This window comes from Ursus arctos, unplaced genomic scaffold (genome assembly GCF_023065955.2).
Source record: "Ursus arctos isolate Adak ecotype North America unplaced genomic scaffold, UrsArc2.0 scaffold_13, whole genome shotgun sequence".
In the NCBI taxonomy this organism is placed as follows: Eukaryota; Metazoa; Chordata; class Mammalia; order Carnivora; family Ursidae; genus Ursus; species Ursus arctos.
This window is the reverse complement of record NW_026622797.1, coordinates 41,989,893-42,012,702: the sequence shown is the minus strand read 5'-3', so window position 1 is coordinate 42,012,702 and position 22,810 is coordinate 41,989,893. Positions and strand designations below refer to the sequence as shown.

Here is a 22,810-nt window from a genome sequence, read left to right as displayed (position 1 = left end):
ATGTCTGTTAATATTTGCTTTATGGTTTAAAGGCTCCAATGTTGGGTGCATAGATATTTAGTTATTCTATGTTTTGTTAGAGTATCATTATGTAATGTCCTTTTTTATTATCTCTTGTTACAATCTTTGTTTTAGTCTATTGTCTGATACATGTATTGCTCCCCTGGTCTGTTTTATGTTGTTGTTATTTCTTCCATTTGCATGGAATAGCTTTTTCCATCCTTTCACTTTCAATGTCTATATGTGTCATTAGGTCTAAAGTCTTTTGTGGGCAGCATATACATAGGTCTTTTTTTTTTTTTTTTTTTTTTGCAGCCAGTATGGTGATTTAAAAATTTTGAATAATGCTATTACTTGCTCAAAATTCTACAGGATCGAGTTGAATTCCTTACTAAGCATTTCAGACCCTTTGTAGCATAATGGAAAGAGCATAGGTTTTTAACCTTTACTACTTGTACATTTATATTCTTCATTTGAGTTGTTAATGAGTTAAGAATGTTAAATTCTAATAAAAGGCTAGGTGCTCAAGGAATGGTTGCTGTCTTATGCCATGTTCTCTAGCCCTACACATTGATCCCATAGGATTGCACGTAATTCTCTGGATGTAGCTGGCCTGTTCTTTCTTGATACTTGTTCCAGTTTGTGCCTCAAACAGCCCTGTCCCTGGTCTGGTTAATTCCTACCCATCTTTCAAAATTATAATTGGATAGCATTTCCATGCCAAGCTTTCCCTGCTACCACCTAGGTAGAATTAATCACTTCCTCTGCTCTGTTCTCATTGTGCATTCCATAAATCTTGTATCCCTTTTGATATTGCTCCGATAACGAAAAAGTTTGGTCCTTGACTATTTCAGCAAGTATGTAGTTTGCTCTTGAGAACAGGTGTTCATCTCTGTATGTCTGTGTCTGGCGTAGTCACCTGCATGAGTACTAATCATCAAATCCTTGATAAATAATCTCCAAATTATTGGGAAAATAAAAATCAGGAACAAGGGGATGTATTTATAACTAGATTTGTTTTGAAATAAATAAGAATTAACCACTTAGAAAATTCAGAGCCAGTATTTTATATAAATTTTTTTCTTCCAGGATAACTTACACAATGGTTTGTTTCTTGACGATTGCGTGAAGATTAAATAATCTAATGCCCCTTAGCACAGTGACACATAATAACCACTAAAAAGACTGGTCTTCATAGTTGTTACAATCATTCATAGATCAGGTATTTGTATTTATCTTGTTCACCCAGATTCTTCTGAAATCTACATTGCTTAGTCAACTAAATTTGGCACTCTAGTTGAATAGTAGAGTTGATGTATCAGTAACATTTTTTTCTTTCTAAATTTTAATTTAGATTTAATTAACATAGAGTGCATTAGTTTCAGAGGTAGAGTTTAGTGATTCATCAGTTCCATATAACACCCAGTGCTCATTACATCAAGTGTCCTCCTTAATAACGATCACCCACTAACTTTTAAGACAAATTGAGATAGAAGTGACTGTCTCTTTACCAAATAACTTTTGGCCATAAATCATATTAATCATAGATACTAACTATATTAGAAGTTCTAGATCCCCAAATATCATAATAATAAAATACACTATAAATAAGTCAGTATTTTATATAGGTGAAAGTTTATAATTTCCACAGGTGTTTTCATTATAGTCTTATAAATTTAGAGGACACAGTTTATAGTTATAGTTATACATGGTAATGGAACAAATTAGAAAGATATTTATCCTGATTTTGTTATGATTATTGAAGTCAAATAATTTGATATTCTATTACTATGCAGTAAAACTTTTTTTAGAAAACACTTTTTCAGTAAGTCTTATCTAGAATTAAAAAATATTTAAAAAGTCTAACAGGCTTACTAGAAAAAAATGAAAAGCACTGTTTGTTCTAACAAAATTTATTATGCAGTAATTACAAAGGTTAAAGACTCTTCCATCTCAAATAAAAATAACTGTTATAATTACACACATAATATATTAGAGTGATTCCAATAAATATCACAGGAAATATTGTATTTTCAAATTGGAGAGACAAATACTTTCTCATTCACAGTGTTTGACATAGGAAAGCCTGTTCACATAATGGTCTGTATAAGGTCATGCTCTTAGTAATAGTCCATACAGAGCTAGCTGTTTCCAACACAATTCTTTCAGAATGTGAAGTACCGGGCAAACCACTCCTGGCGCTGGGGATCTGGAGAAGCCACCGGGGAAGCTTCACTCTGAGGAGGACTGAATTCATAAAAAAAGAGAGACATGTAACCAAGCATTAAGCTGTTTTGCAAAACGAAGGGAAAAGCACAAAAAAACATCAGTGCAGATGACCACAACTGGTTCCCTGTATTAGATGTGTTCTGTAGATCCCTCTAGACTAGACTGGGTTCTCCACTCCATGAGAGCATGAGAGTGCATCAGCAGCTCAGATGAAGTCAGTTAAGGAGGGGCCACATCAAAACGATTACAAAAGACAAAAATCAGACAGCTGAGAAAAATGATGTCACCTTCTTTGAACACAAAAATTCAGGAGGAATTGTCAGAAATAAGAACAAGATAACATTCCTCTTTTTCAGCACCTTTTTACTTAATTAAAATTTCAGAATATGACACAAGCATTTGATTTTTTTACAGATGTGTCCTCAAATATAACTAATAAGCAAGCAAGCCATGGTATAGTATTTTTACTACATGTATATTTATATTAAACTTTCATAATTCCATAAACAAACAGTCTAAGGGGAAAGGAGTACATTAAGAAGCCCATTTCCCCTCCATCCTCAAAGTTATATCATTTATACTTAATTCTAACTAAAGATTCTTTGGGCTAGTTGAGAAAATAAAAGAATCCCTACCGTCTTTGGGGGAAATTACAAGGCACGCAACAATGTGTAATGGAAACTCCAGTAGTCAAGTTGCTTGAGCTCATGCACATGCATCTTACTGATACCTGAACATACCCATGCACAAGGGAAAATAAGCAACACAAAATATTTAGCAGGAGGCACATTCAAAAGTGTATGTGACTATTTTTATTCTTGCTACTTTTTTCTATTTAAAATAATTCGTCATTAACTATGTCATCACTTACCCTAGAAAAAGATCATCTACCTGTAAGACTATTACTAGTGACACTGCTGAGATTTAGTAAGAATAAATTAAAAAAATAAATTTAAAGCAGCACAGACTCAGTAAGGTAAACCTAAAACAATACTTTCTGATGTATTTAATGGTTAAATAATTGGATTTCATTTAAATTCTCCTTGATAATACATTGAATCAAGGCTGAGGTTAACTTCCAATTGGAATATCAGTTGTAAAATTTTTTCTAAATTTATTTTTTGCTTATGTATATCATTAAATTCCCAAAGCTTACATAATTTTAATTTTGGCAGTAAGCATATATATTTGTAAATAAGCCTGGTAAACAAGAAAGTGAAAAAAATATGTATATATATGAAAAACAAAAAATATTTTAAGGTTCTGTAATAAACATGGATATTAGTGAAAAATTTGCTACAATACTCAAAATGAAGTGTCCATAAATATTAAAATTCTAAGCATACGAATTACATGAGCACCTCTTTCAGCATATAGAAAAATTGACAAGAAATTAGAAAAAAATCTTAAGAGCCAAAAAGGAGTTCTCTAGAGAAGTGATATATGTATTTTGAAAATCTTTCACAGCAATATTTCTTTTCCTAGGCTGGTCTTAAAGTAGTGAATTTCTGCAATGTAAGAAGGTAAAATTTTCAAGTTAAAAAAGAAAAAAAAATCACTGGTGAGACGTGGCTCACCTCAAAAATGTCTTGGGCTCTTTAGGTGGCACTGGCTGTGGAAGTGGTTTGCTGCTGTTGAACTCAATATCGTGGACTGGAGAATTAGGAATGGGATCCAGGCGGTTAGGATGTCCATTGCCCACTCCACCAGATTCCAGAGCACTTAGATTGGGAACACTCACAAACCTGTTTGTTGGTGATTTATCATTCTTCTTCTTTTGCTGCATTAAAAATAATACATGTGAGGACAGTCCCTGCATAAGGACAAATGAGAAAATAGGAATAGTAGAAGATATAAATTTGGCACGGGAAGATTTTGGAAGCTTTATGTTAAATTGGGATGTTAAAATGAACCAGTGTTACCCAAAGTGTGGTCTGGGGATCCTCGGAGGTGTTCTTTATCTACATGGAATCCTTAGGGACAGACATGCTGCTGGGCCAGAAAGAATGAGGAAGAAACACTTAGGAATGGTGTTCATGAGGAGGGGAGGAGATGGAAAGAATGTCAAAGGGGGAGGAAAGGGGGAAGGAGCAGGTCTTGCAGATACAACGAGGTTAAACAGATTTGGGCTAAAATTAGGAGAAGAAGGTATAAAGTTAAACAGTTTTAAAAGGGAGGTCCGTGAACTTTAGCCTTCTGTCAAAGGGAGGCAGTCCTTGCCTGGAAAAAGGAATGGAAAAATGCTTGGCAAAATAGTTTGAAACATATCCCACATTCCTACTTAAGACCTAAAGCTGACTAAAGTAACTGGTTTTAAGTTCACTGCACCATCTTTCTGAAGAGAGAAAATTAAATCTGTATAATTAAGTCTCATTTCCCAATTGGTGGTATCAATGATTGGCTTATAATATTTTAAAAACATGTAAAGATTATCCATTTATTAAATTTTTTAGTTGGTCTTTAAAATTAATAGCAAGAGGAATACAATCAGATTATCAAAACCTATCAGCTTGCAAATTATTGTCTATTTTATTCACACTGCGAGAATCAATGAGCATCTTGCTGTACAGAATAAAATTTAACATCTTGCAAGATATTTTTAATACCATCTTTTACAAGTTAAATGTGTGCTAATTTATGAAATATTTTTCTGCAAAACGATTCAAGTGTTTAAAAAAAACCCAACAGCCTCATTAATTAGGCCTTTTTCCTTTATTTACAAAAAGTAATGATCTTACTATCTAACATTGCCCTCTTTCTCTATGTCATATTCTGTGAATCATGGAGTCTCTGACAAACAGTCTACTCTGCATAACTGAAAAAAGAAAGGAAGAAAAATGTCTTCTAGAATCACAACTATTAAAGCTGAAATCACTCAAAAGTGAACAAAGACGTATCTTTTGCATTTTCTTATTCTAGTCACCAGAGGGCGTAAATAAACCCACTTTAGGTTTCTAGTTGAAGAAATCAAAAGTACTGTTGGTAAAGTTCTACAATAATGGTTTTGTAGCTAAAAATGTTATTCCAAAAAATATATTACAAATATTTTCATTTTATTATTTGTTTCAACAAGTCTCATAATCTCGCTTTGTAATTAAAAGCTTATTTCACCCTAAATTATGAACTTAAAACTAACTATATTAATTCAGTCACCAATTCTGAGAGCCTTCGATGTGCCGGGCTATATTTTAGGCTCTGTAGATAGCACTGTAGGCATCCCTACTTTAGTCATTCTGTTTCATCAAACATTTAAGTCATTGTACGTCAACAGCTCAAGTTTAAAATTTGGAGTGCTGTAACTTGTGAAGGAAGAAGAGAGTCCATGTTCTTAACAGAGAAGTTTTTATGAGCATTGAAAGCAAAAATTTCTGGCTAAGGGCCTAAAAGAAATTAGGCATGATGGGCAAATTAAATCTGAATTAAAAAAAATAGCTTTAGCACTAGTACTTTATTTCTACTACTGATTTCTGCCAAAAGATATGTAATCGCTATGAAGCCAATATACATAGTTAATTCTTCATTATCTGCTTTATTCACTTATTTGTAGCCACTACAGAAAATGTGATAAATTTGCAACTGAATACCTATTATACCCAAAGCACTATGAGGGGAGCCATAGGAAGCTGGGGTACAAAGATGTGTAAGACAGCCATTTCCATTTCACTTGTCTACAAGGCTCTTCTTGTAGTGTCAAGAAAAGTCCTAAGACTGAGAGAAGTAAAGCCCTTCTCCAAAGTAGGTAACAAGGTTCATTAAAATGGGAGGCCTTAGGCCTTAAGTTAGGGAGAGCGGTTGGGTATACAGGGCTGGAGTACCTTTCAGGACCCCATAGAGGATAGCGAACACCAAGAAAATGATGTTAGTTTTCTTTGGAGATATGAAAAACAAAATGATAGAAACTAAGGTTTTATAATAATGTCTGAAGGAGTATGAATTCTCAACAAAAATATTAGTCTCATTCTGTGAAAATGCATGAAGAATTCATAGATTTCAATCCTAAATATTAAATTTAAGAAAACACTGTTTGGAAGGTTTATCCTATGCTGCTCTAAGTATTAAAAATTTTAAGCAAGTTTTTAACTACATCCCTATTTTACAGTGTTTACAGCACATACCTTAGTCAATGGATTAATAACACCAACAGTAGGGCTTGAGTTAAACACTTTGTTGAAGTTAGTTTCTCGATTGACTAATTCCAGCTGATAAAACTTATTATCCTCCTACGCAAAAGAATTACAAACATCACTTAGACATTTTCTATTGAAAATTTAAAACTGTTTAAATGCCACTTCATTCAAAATTTACCAAAGAACCTGAGTGAGGATTTATATACCTCGTTCATCAAACATTTCTAGATCTGACTGCCAGTGTCTTAATGACTGCTGGTGGGAAGGGTTTCAAAACTTTTCAAAACCCTATGCATTGGGGCTCTTCTGTACCCTTTAATAACTTTTTTCTCCAAGACTGGATCTAAATGTTTTATTTGGTCCCATCTCTGTTCCAAAGGGCTGACTGCACAGTTTGAGCAGCTCAACTTACATTCATGGAGTTGTGTGCATGGTTTCATTGTTTCTATAAAGGTGACACTGATATATCATCATTCTTCAGTACTGGAAATACATTTGATCTTGCCTAATCTCCTGAGACCTCAATGTTTAATTGACTTTTGAACAGCACAGGCTGGATCTGCATGGGTCCACTTACATGCTTTTTTTTTTCTTTTTATGAATACTGTAAGTGTTATTTTCTCTTCATTATGATTTTCTTAGTAACATTTTTCTCTCCAGCTTACTTTATTGTCAGAATACAGTATATAATACATATAATATACAAAATAGGTGTTAATTGACTTTGTTATCAGTAAGGCTTCCGGTCAACAGTTTATTAGTAATCCGGTTTTTGGGTAGTCAAGTTGTATGCGGATTTTCGACTGCAGAAAGTTGGTGCCCCATAACCCCTGCACTGTTCATGGGTCAACTGTATGACAGCAGTGCTCATCATGACCTGAGAAAAAGTGACCTTCGTGTAGATAAATCCTTTGCCTTTTTCACCAACAGCATGTGTCAACTGAGCCACCAGACGGTAGGAAGTAAACACACGTGTGAAATGCAGGACTGTGCTCTAGCAGTAGGCTCGGCATTCCCTTCTGAGTTACTACTGTCACTTGCATCAATCTCAGCCCCTGTGCTTCACAGTCCACAGAACTGGTGTGTAGTGGAAAGAGTGCAGAAGAACCCTTAGCTGGATTCCTAGCCTGTCACCAACTAGCTATGTTGCTTTGTGTTTGCTTTATTCTTTGAAGTCTAATACCTACCCTGTTGTAAGGGTAAAATACGACTATATCTTTAACATCTGTTCACTAAGAACTGGAAAAGCCATTTCTCCCATAGATGAAATGAATATGCTTAATTCCTTTGCTAACTTCATGTGTGGAATAGAAGGTAATCAGAGGAATCGACGAGGCCTGTGCTCACATTCACAATGCCTGGAAAATCCTGCCAGTGTCTGATCCTGGGTTCCATAATGAACCCCAATCTATAACCTGCTGCCTTTAGCAGGAACTTGGAGTCCCAGCCAGCAGGATGACTTTCCTAAATGCCAACAAAGAGAAGTCAAAGAAAAAGGACTTCAGAAATAAATGCTTCTAGGCTCTCTTTGCATGCTAACATCCATAGTTTTCAGTTGAAGAGATCAATGAACCAATAGAGTGATTAGCATTCTATTTTTAGTTTTACTCTGAAAGATTTTTCTTTTTTTAGTGACAGTAAAAAACAATTATTTTAATTATTGACCAGGATATATAATTTAGAAGACTCTAAAATGTTTTATAAATTATAAGACATTTGTGTATTTTTTATTCTTGAAGAATAACAGCTTTAATGAAGGCAGTTTATTTATCATTAAAACTGTATTTCCTTCCCTCATGGACCCTAACAACACCTCAGTTTGGACCAAGACTCTCAAGAGAGAGCCTGTACCTTTTCTTAGAACCCTAAGAAAATGGAACCCTTTTCCCATGGAGTATCTCCTTGGATCAGAGTAAATTAACATGACTGTCTGAAGTACACAGTGCAGGCTAACGCACGCACGTGTTGGCTCTTCTTTCCTATCCAATTCTAATTCTACATGAACAATACACATCTTCAAGAACATATTAGCGATATGTTGGCAATGACATTATTAAACATAAATAAGTACTAAAGACTTAAAAAAATACTGAAAAGAGGCACAATCCCCTTACCTAATACCAAATTTAAAATTACTTTGTATTTCTTATCCTTATTCACGAACATTTTTAATAAACATTCAATCACAATGCACATATTTTATATTTTCAATTTTCATTTAGCATTACTTAATACTTAACCAATAGACTGTTGATTGGCAAAACATGGTAACTAACATGGTTACACACACCCCCGCCCCCAAATCTTACAATTAGTTTCTTTATGACTTGGTCTCTTTCTGTAAGCATGGCTTTTAATTCTGTAATCATCTGTATATCTTCTGGTTTTGATTCTCTCATTAGATATTTTTCTTCCATTTCTTCTAGTCTGAAAACAAGAAACCTTTTAGTTCACTGACAGGACTCAGACACATTCTTCTGTAATACCTACATTTTTCAAATTAGCCCAGCTGAACACATACAAAATTTAAAACCAAACTTTTTTCCTTTAAACTTTTCAGCATAACAACATGGCTGCCTCAAATAGCTCTAGTGTTAGTGAAGGCTCTAAGGGGTAGATGATGTTATTAAAGACTTTACAGGTGACTTTCGGAAGAATTCACTCATTATAAGTCATTCAACAGTGTGTGGGGATGAGGTGAGGTAAGCTCTGTAGAAGAAATGGTATACTGAGTAATACTAACCTCTAAATATAGGTTTCATGCTGGGATTGTTGTCTATCAGGAGACCTTACCAAAAATACACTCCTGTGTGATGACATAAGGCTTGGTAACACATAGAAAAGGGACAAAAAAAGATAGAGGAAAGGGAAACAAAGGACACACACACGACATCATTCTTTCCTGGTTTATGGGAAACACAATTTAAAAATTCTGTATTATAAGCTAATACATATACACTGTAAAAAAGGTGCATCAGATAAGATAATTAATTTTCCCTCTACGCTTCTTCTGTCCCGAATGAGATGAGAAGGCAATAGGCCTGAATGCCGCTGAAGACTCTAGAATGGAGGCCACCTTTTATGAGCAGAGGCACCATAGACACTGCAGAGTCTAAAAATACAGGACAGGGCAGAATGAAGAGGATGCGAATGGAAACTGCCAGCTCACTTGGGGGTGTGGGGGAGAAGCAGTTTCAGTTTTAGAAAATTTAAATAATTACAGCAATTTAAAAACTTACTGTTTTCAAAGTAAAAGGCTAGAATGTAAGCTCAATAAAATCATGGTGAATGAAGATGCACAGAGAAATTTATTCAACAAATACTGAGTGGCTTCTAGACAATCTGTCTTGTAGGAATCGGTGATCTACTCCCACCCCCAATTCTAGAGGGGTACAAGAATCTCTGTGTATTTTAGGAATTTTAGTAAAAAACTCCACTAACTCAGCCCAACCTAAAGTTCCAATCTGGGGGGTTCGGGGAGATATGTGGGTAAAGGGAAGTTTGGGGTTACGAAGTCAACGTCTCAGGATCAGAGAGGACTTTGTCAATTCAGTTTGAGGTTAGTTTCACTATCTTTTATTCTTTTGTGACAATCCAGACTGAGTGAAAAATGTGCCTCACTGGGCTCACATAGAGGGACCCTGCATTTTATCACGATACGGTGTTTTATGGGCAAAAATTTCAAGCTTGAGAAACAATGATCTGGTCAAGGAAAAAGGCATTGGGTTTAATACTAGAGTAGCCACAAGATGTCGCTGTGACACTTTATCATTAAAAGCGAACCAGATTTTTTTTTTTTTATAATTGCTTCCTATAGCTGAATACTTGGCAGTATTGGTCGCTAAAAAACTCAATTTAATGCTTTATTTAAAACTATTTTTAAAGACAATAAAAAATAAAAACTATTATTTCTATTGTTTTGTTCTAGTAAAATGAAAAATTAAAGTGAGTCTAAAACAATCACTTAAAATCCCTGAACCACATTTTCACTCTGAGCCTCAATTCTAGTGTATGTTTTCATTTAATTTAAACATGCTTTACCTACAAAATTATCAGTTAATATCACCAAAAAAACTTTAAAAAGATACCTTGATATTAAAAGGGAAAAATAATTGATTAAATTGAAGAAACAATTCATATAAACACAAATGGGAAAGCATTAAAGGAGAGAACAATATGACCTAGATTTAACTTGCAAATATACTTCCAGAATCACTAAGTCTTTCAAAATTCTAACAGGAAGAACACTTGGTATTACTCTGATCCATTTCAAGCCAATGCTGGTCAACAGTCTCCCTTCAGCTGCCCAGGTCAGCTCTCTAGGCCAGCACTGTTTCCCAAAGACTAGGTGTGGACAAACAGCTGGTGGTACAGGGAACGATCTTACTTTGTTCTCCTTTAATCTTTCTGGTCATCAGAAGCAAACAGTCTCAGTGTGGTTCTATGTATCTTAAATGGCCTTCACAGCAATAGCTAGCTGTTTCAGTAGTGATAATGGTTTTACTGCAGAAATAATCAAGCCTTCCTGTTAAATTTTTAAGTTACAGTGAGTCAATTAAAAATATGAAAACAATATCAAAGGTAGCCAGAAATGACCAAATTCTGAAAGATTAAAGCCTGGGAAACATTGTGTTGAGGGAAACATATAAGTTTATATAGTCTTTTACTCAAAATATAGATTTCCATTAAAAGAAATACAGAGAGAACACAGAAGTAAAACATATATAATTACTAATTAGGTCACTGCTGGATTCTCCCCAGGCATGCATGCCCTGATTTTTTTTTTTTTTTTTGGGCTCTGACAATATATAGGTCAATGTCTAGGGTTCGTGGAACAACACAAACCAAAATTATGAATACCTAAAAAAGCTGTATAAAATGCATAAAATTTTTAAGGTGGCAGTTCTCCTGTGCTTTTTTTAAAAAAATAATTGACAAAGTCAGTAAATTGAGATTCTAGGCCAAACAACAGTATCGGCACACATGTATTTTAGAATCTTAATTGTATAAGGATAAACTCTATTATACCATCCTTTCTGAAGTTTAAGAAAAGAAATATATAATTGAAGAAGTTTAACGTTGAACCTTTCCCCATAATTTATGGGCATGGACTCTGGTGCATGACAACAGAAATACCTTTTCCTTACCTCACAAAGCTTATGAACACAAAAAGAATGGTATTTTAAAAATCAAACAACAAAAAACGATTAGGGTATTATAGATAAAAGAACTCAAACAACTTTTAAAAATAAGTAATTCTGGCATGGTGGAGTGTTTCTTTCCAGTTAGGGATTACTGACCTACTTAACAGTCCCGTACAGAAAACTCAATGCTTCCCACAAGAAGAAACTATCCTTTTGTTTCAGTACAGTGAGAAGTTAATGTAAACTTAGACAATAATAATCTCTGAACCCCCTTTTCTGCATAATAAAGATCTATAATGATCCCAAGTTCTACATATATTTAGATTTAAAGTTCTTTAAAACAGATTATTCTCTCATTTGTTTCTAAAGCAAACAAAAACTGTAACATATTAGACACAAGGTTTTTACCACTATACCACTCAGGAAAATAAAACCATTTCTATAGAATATCCAAAAATCTAAGACTTTAGTACCTACCCAGCACTAGAAAAGGGTTTTCATTCCATAAGAGCTATAGAACTTACCATTTCTACAATGTTTATAGGGTACTTTCTGTTCTTTAAATTTCTAGTCCCCTCTTCCCTGGAGTCCAAACAGGATTTGGGGCAGGAACAGAAGCGAGAAGCTTCCAGTTGCTCCAGAGGCCCCTCTACTCCAGGACTGTTCCTCCAGCCCTTCCACTACCACCCACTTCTACAAATCCACAGGGCTCTTCCAATGTCAAAGATTTAAAGTCAGCATGCAGTTGGTTAGGAACTTCAGTAAGGTGCCCTTAGTCCTTTGCAACAGGCTGAGAATACTCAAATGTTGTTGTCCCCCCAGCTCCTTAAGGTGGAACACACTCTCCTTGCTCACCACCTCTGACTACATCGAAGCCATTCAGCAGATCCAAGCAGGCCGCATTTAAGGATTTGGAACAGAAACATCCAGTTGTATAAAACTGTGCTTTCCAATATGGTAGCCACTAGTTCGTATGTGGCTATTTACATTTGAATTAAAATTAAATTAAAAATTCAATTCCTTGGTTGTACTAACCACAATTCAAATGCTTAACTGCCATTGTGTGTGGCTAGAAACAACTGTACTGGACCAAGCACATTTAGGACATACTGACTACCACAGAAAATCTACTGGACAGCGTTGGTAGAAATACATCTGTACATATGTTTGGTTTCAACTAAAAGAATAAATACCTAAGCTAGAGACTAATTATATGATAGCAGTAGTTTTCTGGTGAAAAAAGAAATACAGTTGGTTAGCAGGGACCTATACTAACCTAGTATAAAACAAATGGTAGATCTAGAAAAGCAGATAAAATATTTGACTCAAGAGTAATAATACTAATTTTTTGATCATTAAAAATTATAAAAAAACTAAGTTATTATCTACTGAAAATTCATAATGTGTAAAACCACATAAAACAGAATAAAGTAGAAACAAACCTTTAATCTTTGTAAATTAACATTCCTAAGGAGACAGGACACATGGACAGACAGAGGTTATTCTTTTGTGAGCATGTTTTTTTCAGACTGTGAAGAGGGGGATGCCAGGACGTCAGCCTCTGCCCAGTGAGGCCAAGAGAAGGGAAAGGCAACAGTAGGGTTTATTGTAACGGATTTTTGAAAATGCCTAAGGTTATGAGCTCTTACTGTGGCTCAAAAGGATTTAAAAATTACCTTCCAAAAGAGCAAACACTAAAAATCACTGTGACTGGAAAAACGATCTTGAGTCCCCTCAACATTTCAAGTGTAACTTCATGAAGTGGTAAATGTTATAGGGAATCCTCAAAAAAATTCATTCAGGAAACATTCGAGTGCCTATTAATGTGAAAATTCTGTGTCCGGAGAGTACCTCACCTCAGGAGCCACTGAAGTAAATGCCAACCACTGGGGGTGGGGGTGGGGTTCTGCTTTTTGTTTCAGCTTAAGTGAATGTGGGTATATATATTACATATATGTGACAGTATTTACGATGAGGCTTAATTAGTTAAATGGGTAAAATGTGAGGTGAGTGTTAGATTGGGGGAAGGTAATCAGGAGATTATTCTAGACTGTAAACTCAGGAGAATCTTAGAAGGAAACTGAGGTCGGTGTGGCTGACACGGGAGGATAAGGCACAGGGCACTAGGAGATTTAAGGTTTACTTTGAGACTAAGGAGACTATTTTGACTGAAGTATGTGGCGATTCTATACATACTATGCAGCTTTAATTGGTTAGAAGAAGAGCAACTGAAGGTGAATAAACCATTTGCAGCGGCAGCTTAGATTAATTCTGCGATAATTTAAATTGAACTAGAGTTTAGGCCTCAGAGACGGAGTGAATGCTATTTGCACATTGGCTATAACCGTTTACAAGCGTGTAGGAAAGAGAGGGGCTATTAAATACTTCCTTAAAACATTAAGCAATAATTAGAAATCTTGGTTTTAACAATACTGGAGTTAATATATATGAGTAGTAACTATTTCTGACGTTTCACTTTAATTTTTAAAATCAAAATTAAGTGCTTGTTTGTAGGCAATATCTATGTAGAGTATAAAAAAAAAAAAAGGAAGATTTTGCTCTTCCCCTCTCCAATACCCTATAATCCACTCCCTAGAAGGAAGTACTGTCATTAAAATTTTGTGTTTGTTTTTTAAGATCTTTTGATACTTGTCTATATTATTAGTGTATGTATAGGATCAGAGTATTCCTATTGGCCACAATATGCTTTTTTTACTTAACATTATATAATGGACATCTTCCACGTTTTCACCACGGCATGACGGCTCATGACCCTGAGGGACAGGCTTTGGGCAAGGATTGTCCTCGTGGAACTGTAGCCGTGGCAGCGGATACTCACTCAACTGCCTCATCCTCATTAATGAAAATATCACATTGCAATTACCATCTGTAATATAGCCCTTAAGTTGTCTTTTTTAAGTATCAATTAGATTTAAAAGAGTAGCTAATCTGAGGTTAGACACAGTCTCCTCAGTTTATTTCCCACATATGAATTTTCTTGAATATAATATGACTTACGACACTTGTAAAGCTGCATTTATTTCCTTGAGTAGCTCGTTAGTCTTATTAAAATCTGCCCGCATGATATTTTTCTCTCTGAGGTGGTCTGCTGTCATGACATCCAGCTCTTTTTCAAGTCTCTTGTTTAAATCTTGTTCATGCAACCTGTTTAATTTATTTTTAGTTAAGAAAATGTTATTCTGAGGTCAAGCTTTCAAAACTTTCTATATTCTACCAGATTTGAAATGGTTTTAGGTATAATATATAGAAAATTAATGGAAACAGCCTAAAGTAAGTTACTTACTTTGCTCTAATCTTCTAGCTTGTTAAAGTTGTCTCCTTTAATGCTTTTTAAATTATATTTTATAAAGATTTTAGTTAATTATACGATTTCCAAAGTTATTGAATGCATACATATTATTCAAAATACAAACACTTCATCTCTGTTCTAAATTACAGCAGTCAACAAATAAGAAGTGGTTTTCAGTATCTTCCAGAAGGCAGTCTAGCCATAAAAATAGGCATGTACTGCTAACTACTATACGGCAGTCTTTTAGATAACACCGTACTCCTTCTGTTGTAATTAATGACATACCTCATCTGTTGGTTAGATTCACTTCGTATTCTGAGAATTTCTTTCCCCTTAAATTCCAACTCTTTGGTGAGGGCACGTATATTTTCATGCAGGTGCTGTACCTCCTTATCCAAGTCTGAGATGTGACGCTCTCTGTGCCTTAACTCCTCCTGTAGGTCTGTTATTCTACACATATGTTCCTTACTCTGCAAAGTACCAATAATTTTTTTTAAGTAACCTCTGTGCAGGGCTTGCACCCACAACCCCGAGATCAAGAGCCACATGCTCTACTAACGGAGCAAGCCAGACTCCCCTACAAATAATTCTTAAATGCAGAAAGCAAATATTAGAAAACTTTTATCTAAGGGAAAGAAATGACATACTGGAATGTCTAATGTAATGACATTGCTTCAAAAGCAAACCACTGAAATAAAACCTAGAGGCCTCTTCTCTTCCCGTCTATAAGAAGTGTTTATACGGATAATATCAGGGTGACAAGAGGCCCAAAAGACCATAAAAGCACATCTCCCACACATTTTGCAGATGAAGAAACCAATACCTAAGAGATATCTGTCCAAGGATGATTTATAATGAACAGCAGAGCTGATTAGAATGCAGGGCTCCTACATACTCGCCAAGTATTATGGGCTTACAATAAAATGCTGGTACCACTGTCCTTTCATTTAAAAAGGCCCTGCATCTAGGGAGGCTACACACACACACACACACACACACACACACAGACACACACACACACACACACCCTATGGCTTAGAAAGCAGACTGTTGAGTGTTGATGTAGCAGTTACCTTGTCTGCAAGGTAAGCTGCCTTCCGTTTTCCTAGAAGTCGCTGTTTTCTACAATGCCTATCTCCACATTGTCAATTTCAGCATCAGCCTAGTTAGAAGAAAATATCACTTCTCTCCATGGTTATAAAATGGCTCACTTAAAACTTCATAGCAATGAAGAGAAAATTTGAGCTGATCATTCAACACAGCTGAAGACTAACAAAGTCAAAGTTTTAAGTCTAACAAATGAGGCCTTCATTGCACTATGCCTAGAAATCCATCCAACCAGACAGACATTTAAGATCATAAACTCTCTAACTGAAGGAAGTACACTTGGCCAAAGAGCAAAGGTGGAAAAGCGTAAGTAGTACCTGTGCTGGAGTGATACGGAAACACCAGCTACCTTTATTCTTGAGCCACTTCGACATGTAGGCTACACAGTAGGACTATTTAAATTCAAGCTTACATTACTTAAACTTGAACAAAACCAGACACACAGTCACACTAGACACATGGCCATGTGGCCAGTGACTACCATAGTGGATAGCACAGATACAGAACAGGTCCATCATCTTGGAAAGTTGTACAGACAGTGCTGTTTCATAGTATTCTGTCTTCACTCTTCATATTATTTATATTTCATTGTTCGTTTTCTCAAGAAGCAAGTAAAATTCAAAATATTCAATTAAAAATTCATAAAACAAAATGGAATTTTATGACCAATATGCTAAAGTCAAGTTACCTATTTCCCTTTAAAAATAAGACTCCTCAATATAGATGATAAATAATAACTAGTGAAAATACTAGTTATTACGAAATAATTTTCAGAAAATTGTCAACATTCAAATCTATTCACATTTAGGGAACCATCACATAGCAGAATGTTCTTCTTTACCTGCCTTCTGCTGATGTCCATGCTTCGCTCTAGCTCCATCTTAGCGGCCGCCAGCTCCTGGTGGTGACTATGCCGTAACACATCAACTGCAGCTGCATGTTGATGGTTTAGTTCTGAGCGTAAGGAAGCTGGAATGCAAGGGGAAAAACCCTTTTGTGTATTTTACAAATATTATTGATACTTCGCAAAAAAATTGTAGAAGTCACAATATTATTTTTTTAAATTAGGACACTTGAATATCATGAATTTAGGACACAGACTGTCATGAATTTAGAGGTCATCTAGCTTTGGTAAGGATAAGAAAATTTTCAACTGCTCAAATGGATCAAGGTGTTTCCACATATGCTTTTGGTTTTTCAGTAAGGTGTGCAGGGAGACAAAATGTTTTTTAATTTTTCTCATTGGCTATTGGAATAATAACATTTTAGAACTGAACAGTACCATAACATATATTCATTTAGGAAGCAACTTCCCACCCAGGTAAGAATTCTTCCACAATAGTTCTGAAAGCTGTTAAACATTGGCTGGTGAATGCTTTAATCTGTAAGTCATGATTTTTATTTGAATTTAAGATTATTTGATACATTATGGAATGTCAGGTACTACACTAAGGGAGAACAGAATATGACCCTGTTCTAACAACTGCACAGGCCAGAGGGAAAGGCATCATGCCAGGGAATTAAGTGGGGTAGCAGAGATGAATATTGGCTGCAATGAAAGCACAGTGGTGGAAGTACCCACAGTTCCTAGGAGAAGGAAACTGGGAAAACTATTACAAAGGAACTGTCACAGTAACTCAGTTTAAAGCACTGAGTAAGGCTCTCCAAGTGGAGAAAGAGAAAAGCATTAATGAGGAAGGGATAACATACGCAAAAGCAGAAAACAAATCAGGTAAACTGTCGGAAGATTGGTGTGGTGGGTGCCCACGGAGCCTGTGATCATAGTGGAAAGAAAATGGAGCCCAGTCTGAGAAAGTTCTAGTACAAAATGCTTTTGACTCTATGTTTGGGTTCATGGTTCTCAATCTGAGATATGTGTGACAGTATGTCTGAGGGACTTTTAGGGTACACATGATTATCTTCTGAAACATGAATTGTACTTGAAGATTTTGGGGAAAGCCGTTACTTTCATGTTAATACACAGGAGATATGGGTAAAATGCAAATTGTACATTTTAAGGCTAAAACATGAGGCAACTTCAAAGAAATGCTGTGATTGTAGCTAGTCATTTTAGGCTCTTCCTGAGACCTCCATGTAGGGGGCATAAGTTCAGTTTCCCTGGTGTAAGGGCCACTTCTGTGGAAAAACTTGATAGGCACTGAGGTAGGATATGGGAGTCACTCAAGGATTTAAAGTTGGGAAGCTCCATGGTGAGATCTGAGTCTTACAAAGATTAGCCACACTGGAGTCTGGAGGGTGAACTGCAGGAAAAAGATCAACGAGAAGGTGATGGCAATAACCCAGGTGAAAAATGATATGACCATGAACTGAGTATGACAAAAGGACTATAAGGAAGAGGGAACAGATATAGGAAAAATTTCAGTAAAGGAACTAACAGGATGTGGAAGCAAAAGAAAAAAAGTTAAATGCATCTTCTACCTTCCTGGCTTGGGCAACTGGGTAAACAGTAATACCCTTAATTAAAATGGAGGTACAGGAATGGCAACACATTTTGGACCTGAGGGAGATAGTGAGCTAATATTTAAAAATATAGAGTACAAGTTAGATATTCTAATTTTCTAATATGCAGTAAGAAATAGAAATCTAATTCATGAGGAAAGCAGTTTGGTCTAGAAATACATTTTTGGAGTCACTAGCATAATAGATCGTAGTTGAAGGTATAGTTATGAATCCAGTCAGCCAAGAAAAGCCTGAAGACCCAAAAGCAGACCAGAGGGCTGGGGACTAAATCCTAGGAAAATAGCAATATTTAACAGATGCATGGGAAACAGGACTAGGACATGAGATTAAAGAGCAGGGATCAGAAAAGTGGGAATGCTGTGGAATTTCTAAGTTCAATGGTGACCTCAGCGAGAGTAATTTCAATGGAATAATGGGGGCAAAATGTAGACCTGAAGGATCCTGACAAAGGACCAAGTATCTAGAATACATGAAGAACTCTCAAAACTCACTAATAAAAATACAAACAATCCAGTTAGAAAAGATATACAGATGGCAAATGAACACATGAAAACATGTTCAACATCATTAGCCATTAGAGAAATGCAGAGTAAAATTCACAACGAGCTAATACCACACTCCTATCTGAATGGCTAAAATACAACACAGTGACATCAAATGCTGGTGAGGATGTGGAAGAAAACTGTCACTCATTCATTGCTGGTGAGGATGTAAAATGGTACAGCCATTCTGGAAAATAGTTGGGCAGTTTCTTAAAAACAACAACAACAACAAAAAAAACTAAAAAAACAACAACAACTAAACCTACAATCATCATATGACCCGGCAGCTCCACTCCTGGGCATGTATCGCAGAGAAATGAAAATTTACACTTACACAAAAGTGAAAACACCAGATGTCCTTCAATGGGTGAAGGACAACAACTGTCTTTCAGCAATAAAAAGGGACAAACTACTGATACATAGAACAACCTGGATGAATATCTAGAGAATTATGCTGAGTGGAAAAAAAGCAATCCCCAAAAGGTTATACGTTATTACATTTGTAACAGTTTTTTAAATGACGAAGTTATAGAAATGGATAACAGATTCATGGTTACCAGGAATTAAAGGTGGGGAGGAAAGGGAGGTAGGTGTTGCTATAAATGGGCAATAGGGATCCACATGGTAATGGGAGAGTTCTGTGTCTTGACATTGTCAATGTCAATATCCTGGTTGTGATATGAACTATAGTTTTGAAAGATGTTACCACTGGGGGAAAAGGGATAAAGGTTTCAAGGATCTCTCTGTACTATTTTTTTTAATGATTTTTTATTATATTATGTTAGTCACCATACAGTACATCCCCGGTTTCCGATGTAAAGTTCGATGATTCATTAGTTGTGTATAATACCCAGTGCACCATGCAATACGTGCCCTCCTTACTACCCATCACCGGTCTATCCCATTCCCCCACCCCCCTCCCCTCTGAAGCCCTCAGTTTGTCTCTCAGAGTCCATAATCTGTACTATTTCTTACAAGCTCCTATGAATCTACAATTATCTCAAAGTAAAAAAGTTTAATTAAAAAAAAAAATCACAAAAGTCCTTTGTCAAAAAAAAGGTATTGAAATCAAGTTTCAATGGACTAAACAAAAGTGCTAAAACTTGGCCTGTTTTTACTTCTCCTCACACAACTGTGGGAAGTCTGTGCTTCCCTTGGGCCAGAATTTTACAGACTACCTCTGCATTTGACTGTAAATTCCTCTATATAAAGACAGAGCAGCAGTTCATTTTTGAATTCTCCTTGCGCAGTAGTCTCCATAGCATGTAATGAGGTATCCCACAAATGTCTGATAAATAGTCTTACTATGATTTTCACCCTAGCTATGACAGTGGCTTGTAAAGGAGGAAGAAAAGAGAGCTCTGATGACTTGGCCTAGGGCTCCTCGCAACAGTAGGGGCAATGAACTGGGTCAAACGGCTTTGTCTTTGGGGCCCAAGGTATCCACAACACTTTGGTCTTCTTTGTTCCCAATTCCTACTTGGAAAGGGTATGCCACTGAAATGTGACAATACACAATAAAAACTCTGAAGAGAATTAGAGGGAAAAAACCAAACAAAAGGAAAATGAGATGGTAGGAATAAAAAGTTCTTGAACACCACCAAAAAAACCTCCAAAAACTCTTTAAATACATATACGGTTTTTCTTCAAATCTCAACTGATCTCCTTATAAAAAGGCAGTGATTTGAATACTTCAAAGATTAAAATCCCTTTAAAGAAATATCTGAAAAATACCTAGACAAAATGTCAGACCTAAACATGAGTTTTCTCCTAAAAACAAAATCCTGAAGTGGAAAAAAACCATATGACTATCAAGTCTAAGGACAAGTGGCTCCATGACTATCGACTCATTTCAGTCACTGGAGAGTGGAAAGTCTGAATGTCCTGACTCCGTTTAGTCCCTTAGTGGTAGGTAGAAGCACTGGTGAGTGTTGCTTTCATAGCCAGAGTAGGGAGAAAGTTGAGGGGACCTCACCTCACTGTTTCTGTTCTATTCATTCTACTCTTCCATACTCACTTCTTCATCTGGTAACTTCAAATATACAAAACACTTAGATATTCATTTTGGTGTTTCAGAAATTAAAAATAAAGCTGTGATCCCATATTGAATTTTAAAGTAGAACATACAAATAAATACGATAAGATTAAAATCCTTTCAGGAAAAATATTCCATGCTCATGGATCGAAGAATTAACATAGTTAAAATGTCCATGCTGCCCAGAGCAATCTACACTTTCAATGCTATCCCAATCAAAATACCGAGGACATTTTTCAAAGAACTGGAACAAATAGTCCTTAAATTTGTATGAAACCAGAAAAGGCCCCGAATCGCCAAGGAACTGTTGAAAAGGAAAAACAAAGCTGGGGGCATCACAATGCCCGATTTCGAGCTGTACTACAAAGCTGTGATCACCAAGACAGCATGGTACTGGCACAAAAACAGACACACAGACCAATGGAACAGAGTAGAGAACCCAGAAATGGACCCTCGGCTCTTTGGGCAACTGATCTTTGATAAAGCAGGAAAAAACATCCAGTGGAAAAAAGACAGTCTCTTCAATAAATGGTGCTGGGAAAATTGGACAGCTACATGCAAAAGAATGAAACTTGACCAATCTCTCACACCATACACAAAAATAAACTCCAAATGGATGAAAGACCTCGATGTGAGACAGGAATCCATCAAAATTCTAGAGGAGAACATAGGCAGCAACCTCTACGACATCGGCCAAAGCAACTTTTTCATGACACATCTCCAAAGGCAAGAGAAACAAAAGATAAAATGAACTTTTGGGACTTCATCAAGATAAAAAGCTTCTGCACAGCCAAGGAAACAGTCAAAAAAACTAAGAGGCAGCCCACGGAATGGGAGAATATATTTGCAAATGACACTACAGATAAAAGACTGGTATCCAAGATCTACAAAGAACTTCTCAAACTCAATACACGAGAAACAAATAAATCAAAAAATGGGCAGAAGATATGAACACTTTTCCAATGAAGACATACAAATGGCTAACAGACTCATGAAAAAATGTTCAAAATCATTAGCCATCAGGGAAATTCAAATCAAAACCACACTGAGATACCACCTTACGCCAGTTAGAATGGCAAAAATAGACAAGGCAAGAAACAACAATTGTTGGACAGGATGTGGAGAAAGGGGATCCCTCCTACATTGTTGGTGGGAATGCAAGTTGGTACAGCCACTCTGGAAAACAGTGTGGAGGTCCCTTAAAAAGTTAAAAATTGAGCTACCCTATGACCCAGCCATTGCACTACTGGGTGTTTACCCCAAAGATACAGACGTAGTGAAGAGAAGGGCCATATGCACCTCAATGTTCATAGCAGCATTGTCCACAATAGCTAAATCATGGAAGGAGCTGTGATGCCCTTCAACAGATGACTGGATTAAGAAGTTGTGGTCCATATATACAATGGAATATTACTCAGCTATCAGAAAGAACGAATTCTCAACATTTGCTGCAACATGGACGGCACTGGAGGAGATAATGCTGGAAATAAGTCAAGCAGAGAAAGACAACTATCATATGATTTCTCTCATCTATGGAACATAAGAAAAAGGATGATTGGTAGGGGAAGAAAGGGATAAAGAAAGGGGGGGTAATCAGAAGGGGGAATGAAACATGAGAGACTATGGACTCTGAGAAACAAACTGAGGGCCTCAGAGGGGAGGAGGGTGGGGGAATGGGATAGGCTGGTGATGGGTAGTAAGGAGGGCACGTATTGCATGGTGCACTGGGTGTTATACGCAACTAATGAATCATCGAACTTTACATCGGAAACCGGGGATGTACTGTATGGTGACTAACATAATATAATAAAAAATCATTAAAAAAAAAACATAAA

The 22,810-nt window shown here is 36.1% G+C and overlaps 1 protein-coding gene across 5 annotated transcripts in view; it reads right to left on the bottom strand.

Moving 5' to 3' along the window:
• Window positions 1–1,897: 1,897 nt before the first annotated feature.
• The window catches only part of FAM184A (family with sequence similarity 184 member A), a 110,989-nt gene continuing 90,076 nt past the window's right edge, over window positions 1,898–22,810 (bottom strand). The window contains exons 12-19 of one of the 5 annotated variants that reach the window (XR_008958971.1): window positions 16,759–16,886; window positions 15,096–15,280; window positions 14,519–14,665; window positions 8,666–8,783; window positions 6,345–6,449; window positions 3,807–4,009; window positions 2,865–2,959; window positions 2,164–2,247 (exon numbers count right to left, since the gene is read on the bottom strand). Coding sequence is in view for 4 of the 5 variants with exons in the window: in XM_026504704.4 (XP_026360489.1) it covers window positions 2,166–2,247; window positions 3,807–4,009; window positions 6,345–6,449; window positions 8,666–8,783; window positions 14,519–14,665; window positions 15,096–15,280; window positions 16,759–16,886 (968 nt within the window). In the remaining variant the exon portion in view is untranslated. Of the gene's footprint in view, window positions 2,960–3,806; window positions 4,010–6,344; window positions 6,450–8,665; window positions 8,784–14,518; window positions 14,666–15,095; window positions 15,281–16,758; window positions 16,887–22,810 lie in introns of all 5 variants that reach the window. The other 4 variants (XM_026504704.4, XM_057311115.1, XM_057311116.1 and 1 more) reach the window with 4 other exon arrangements.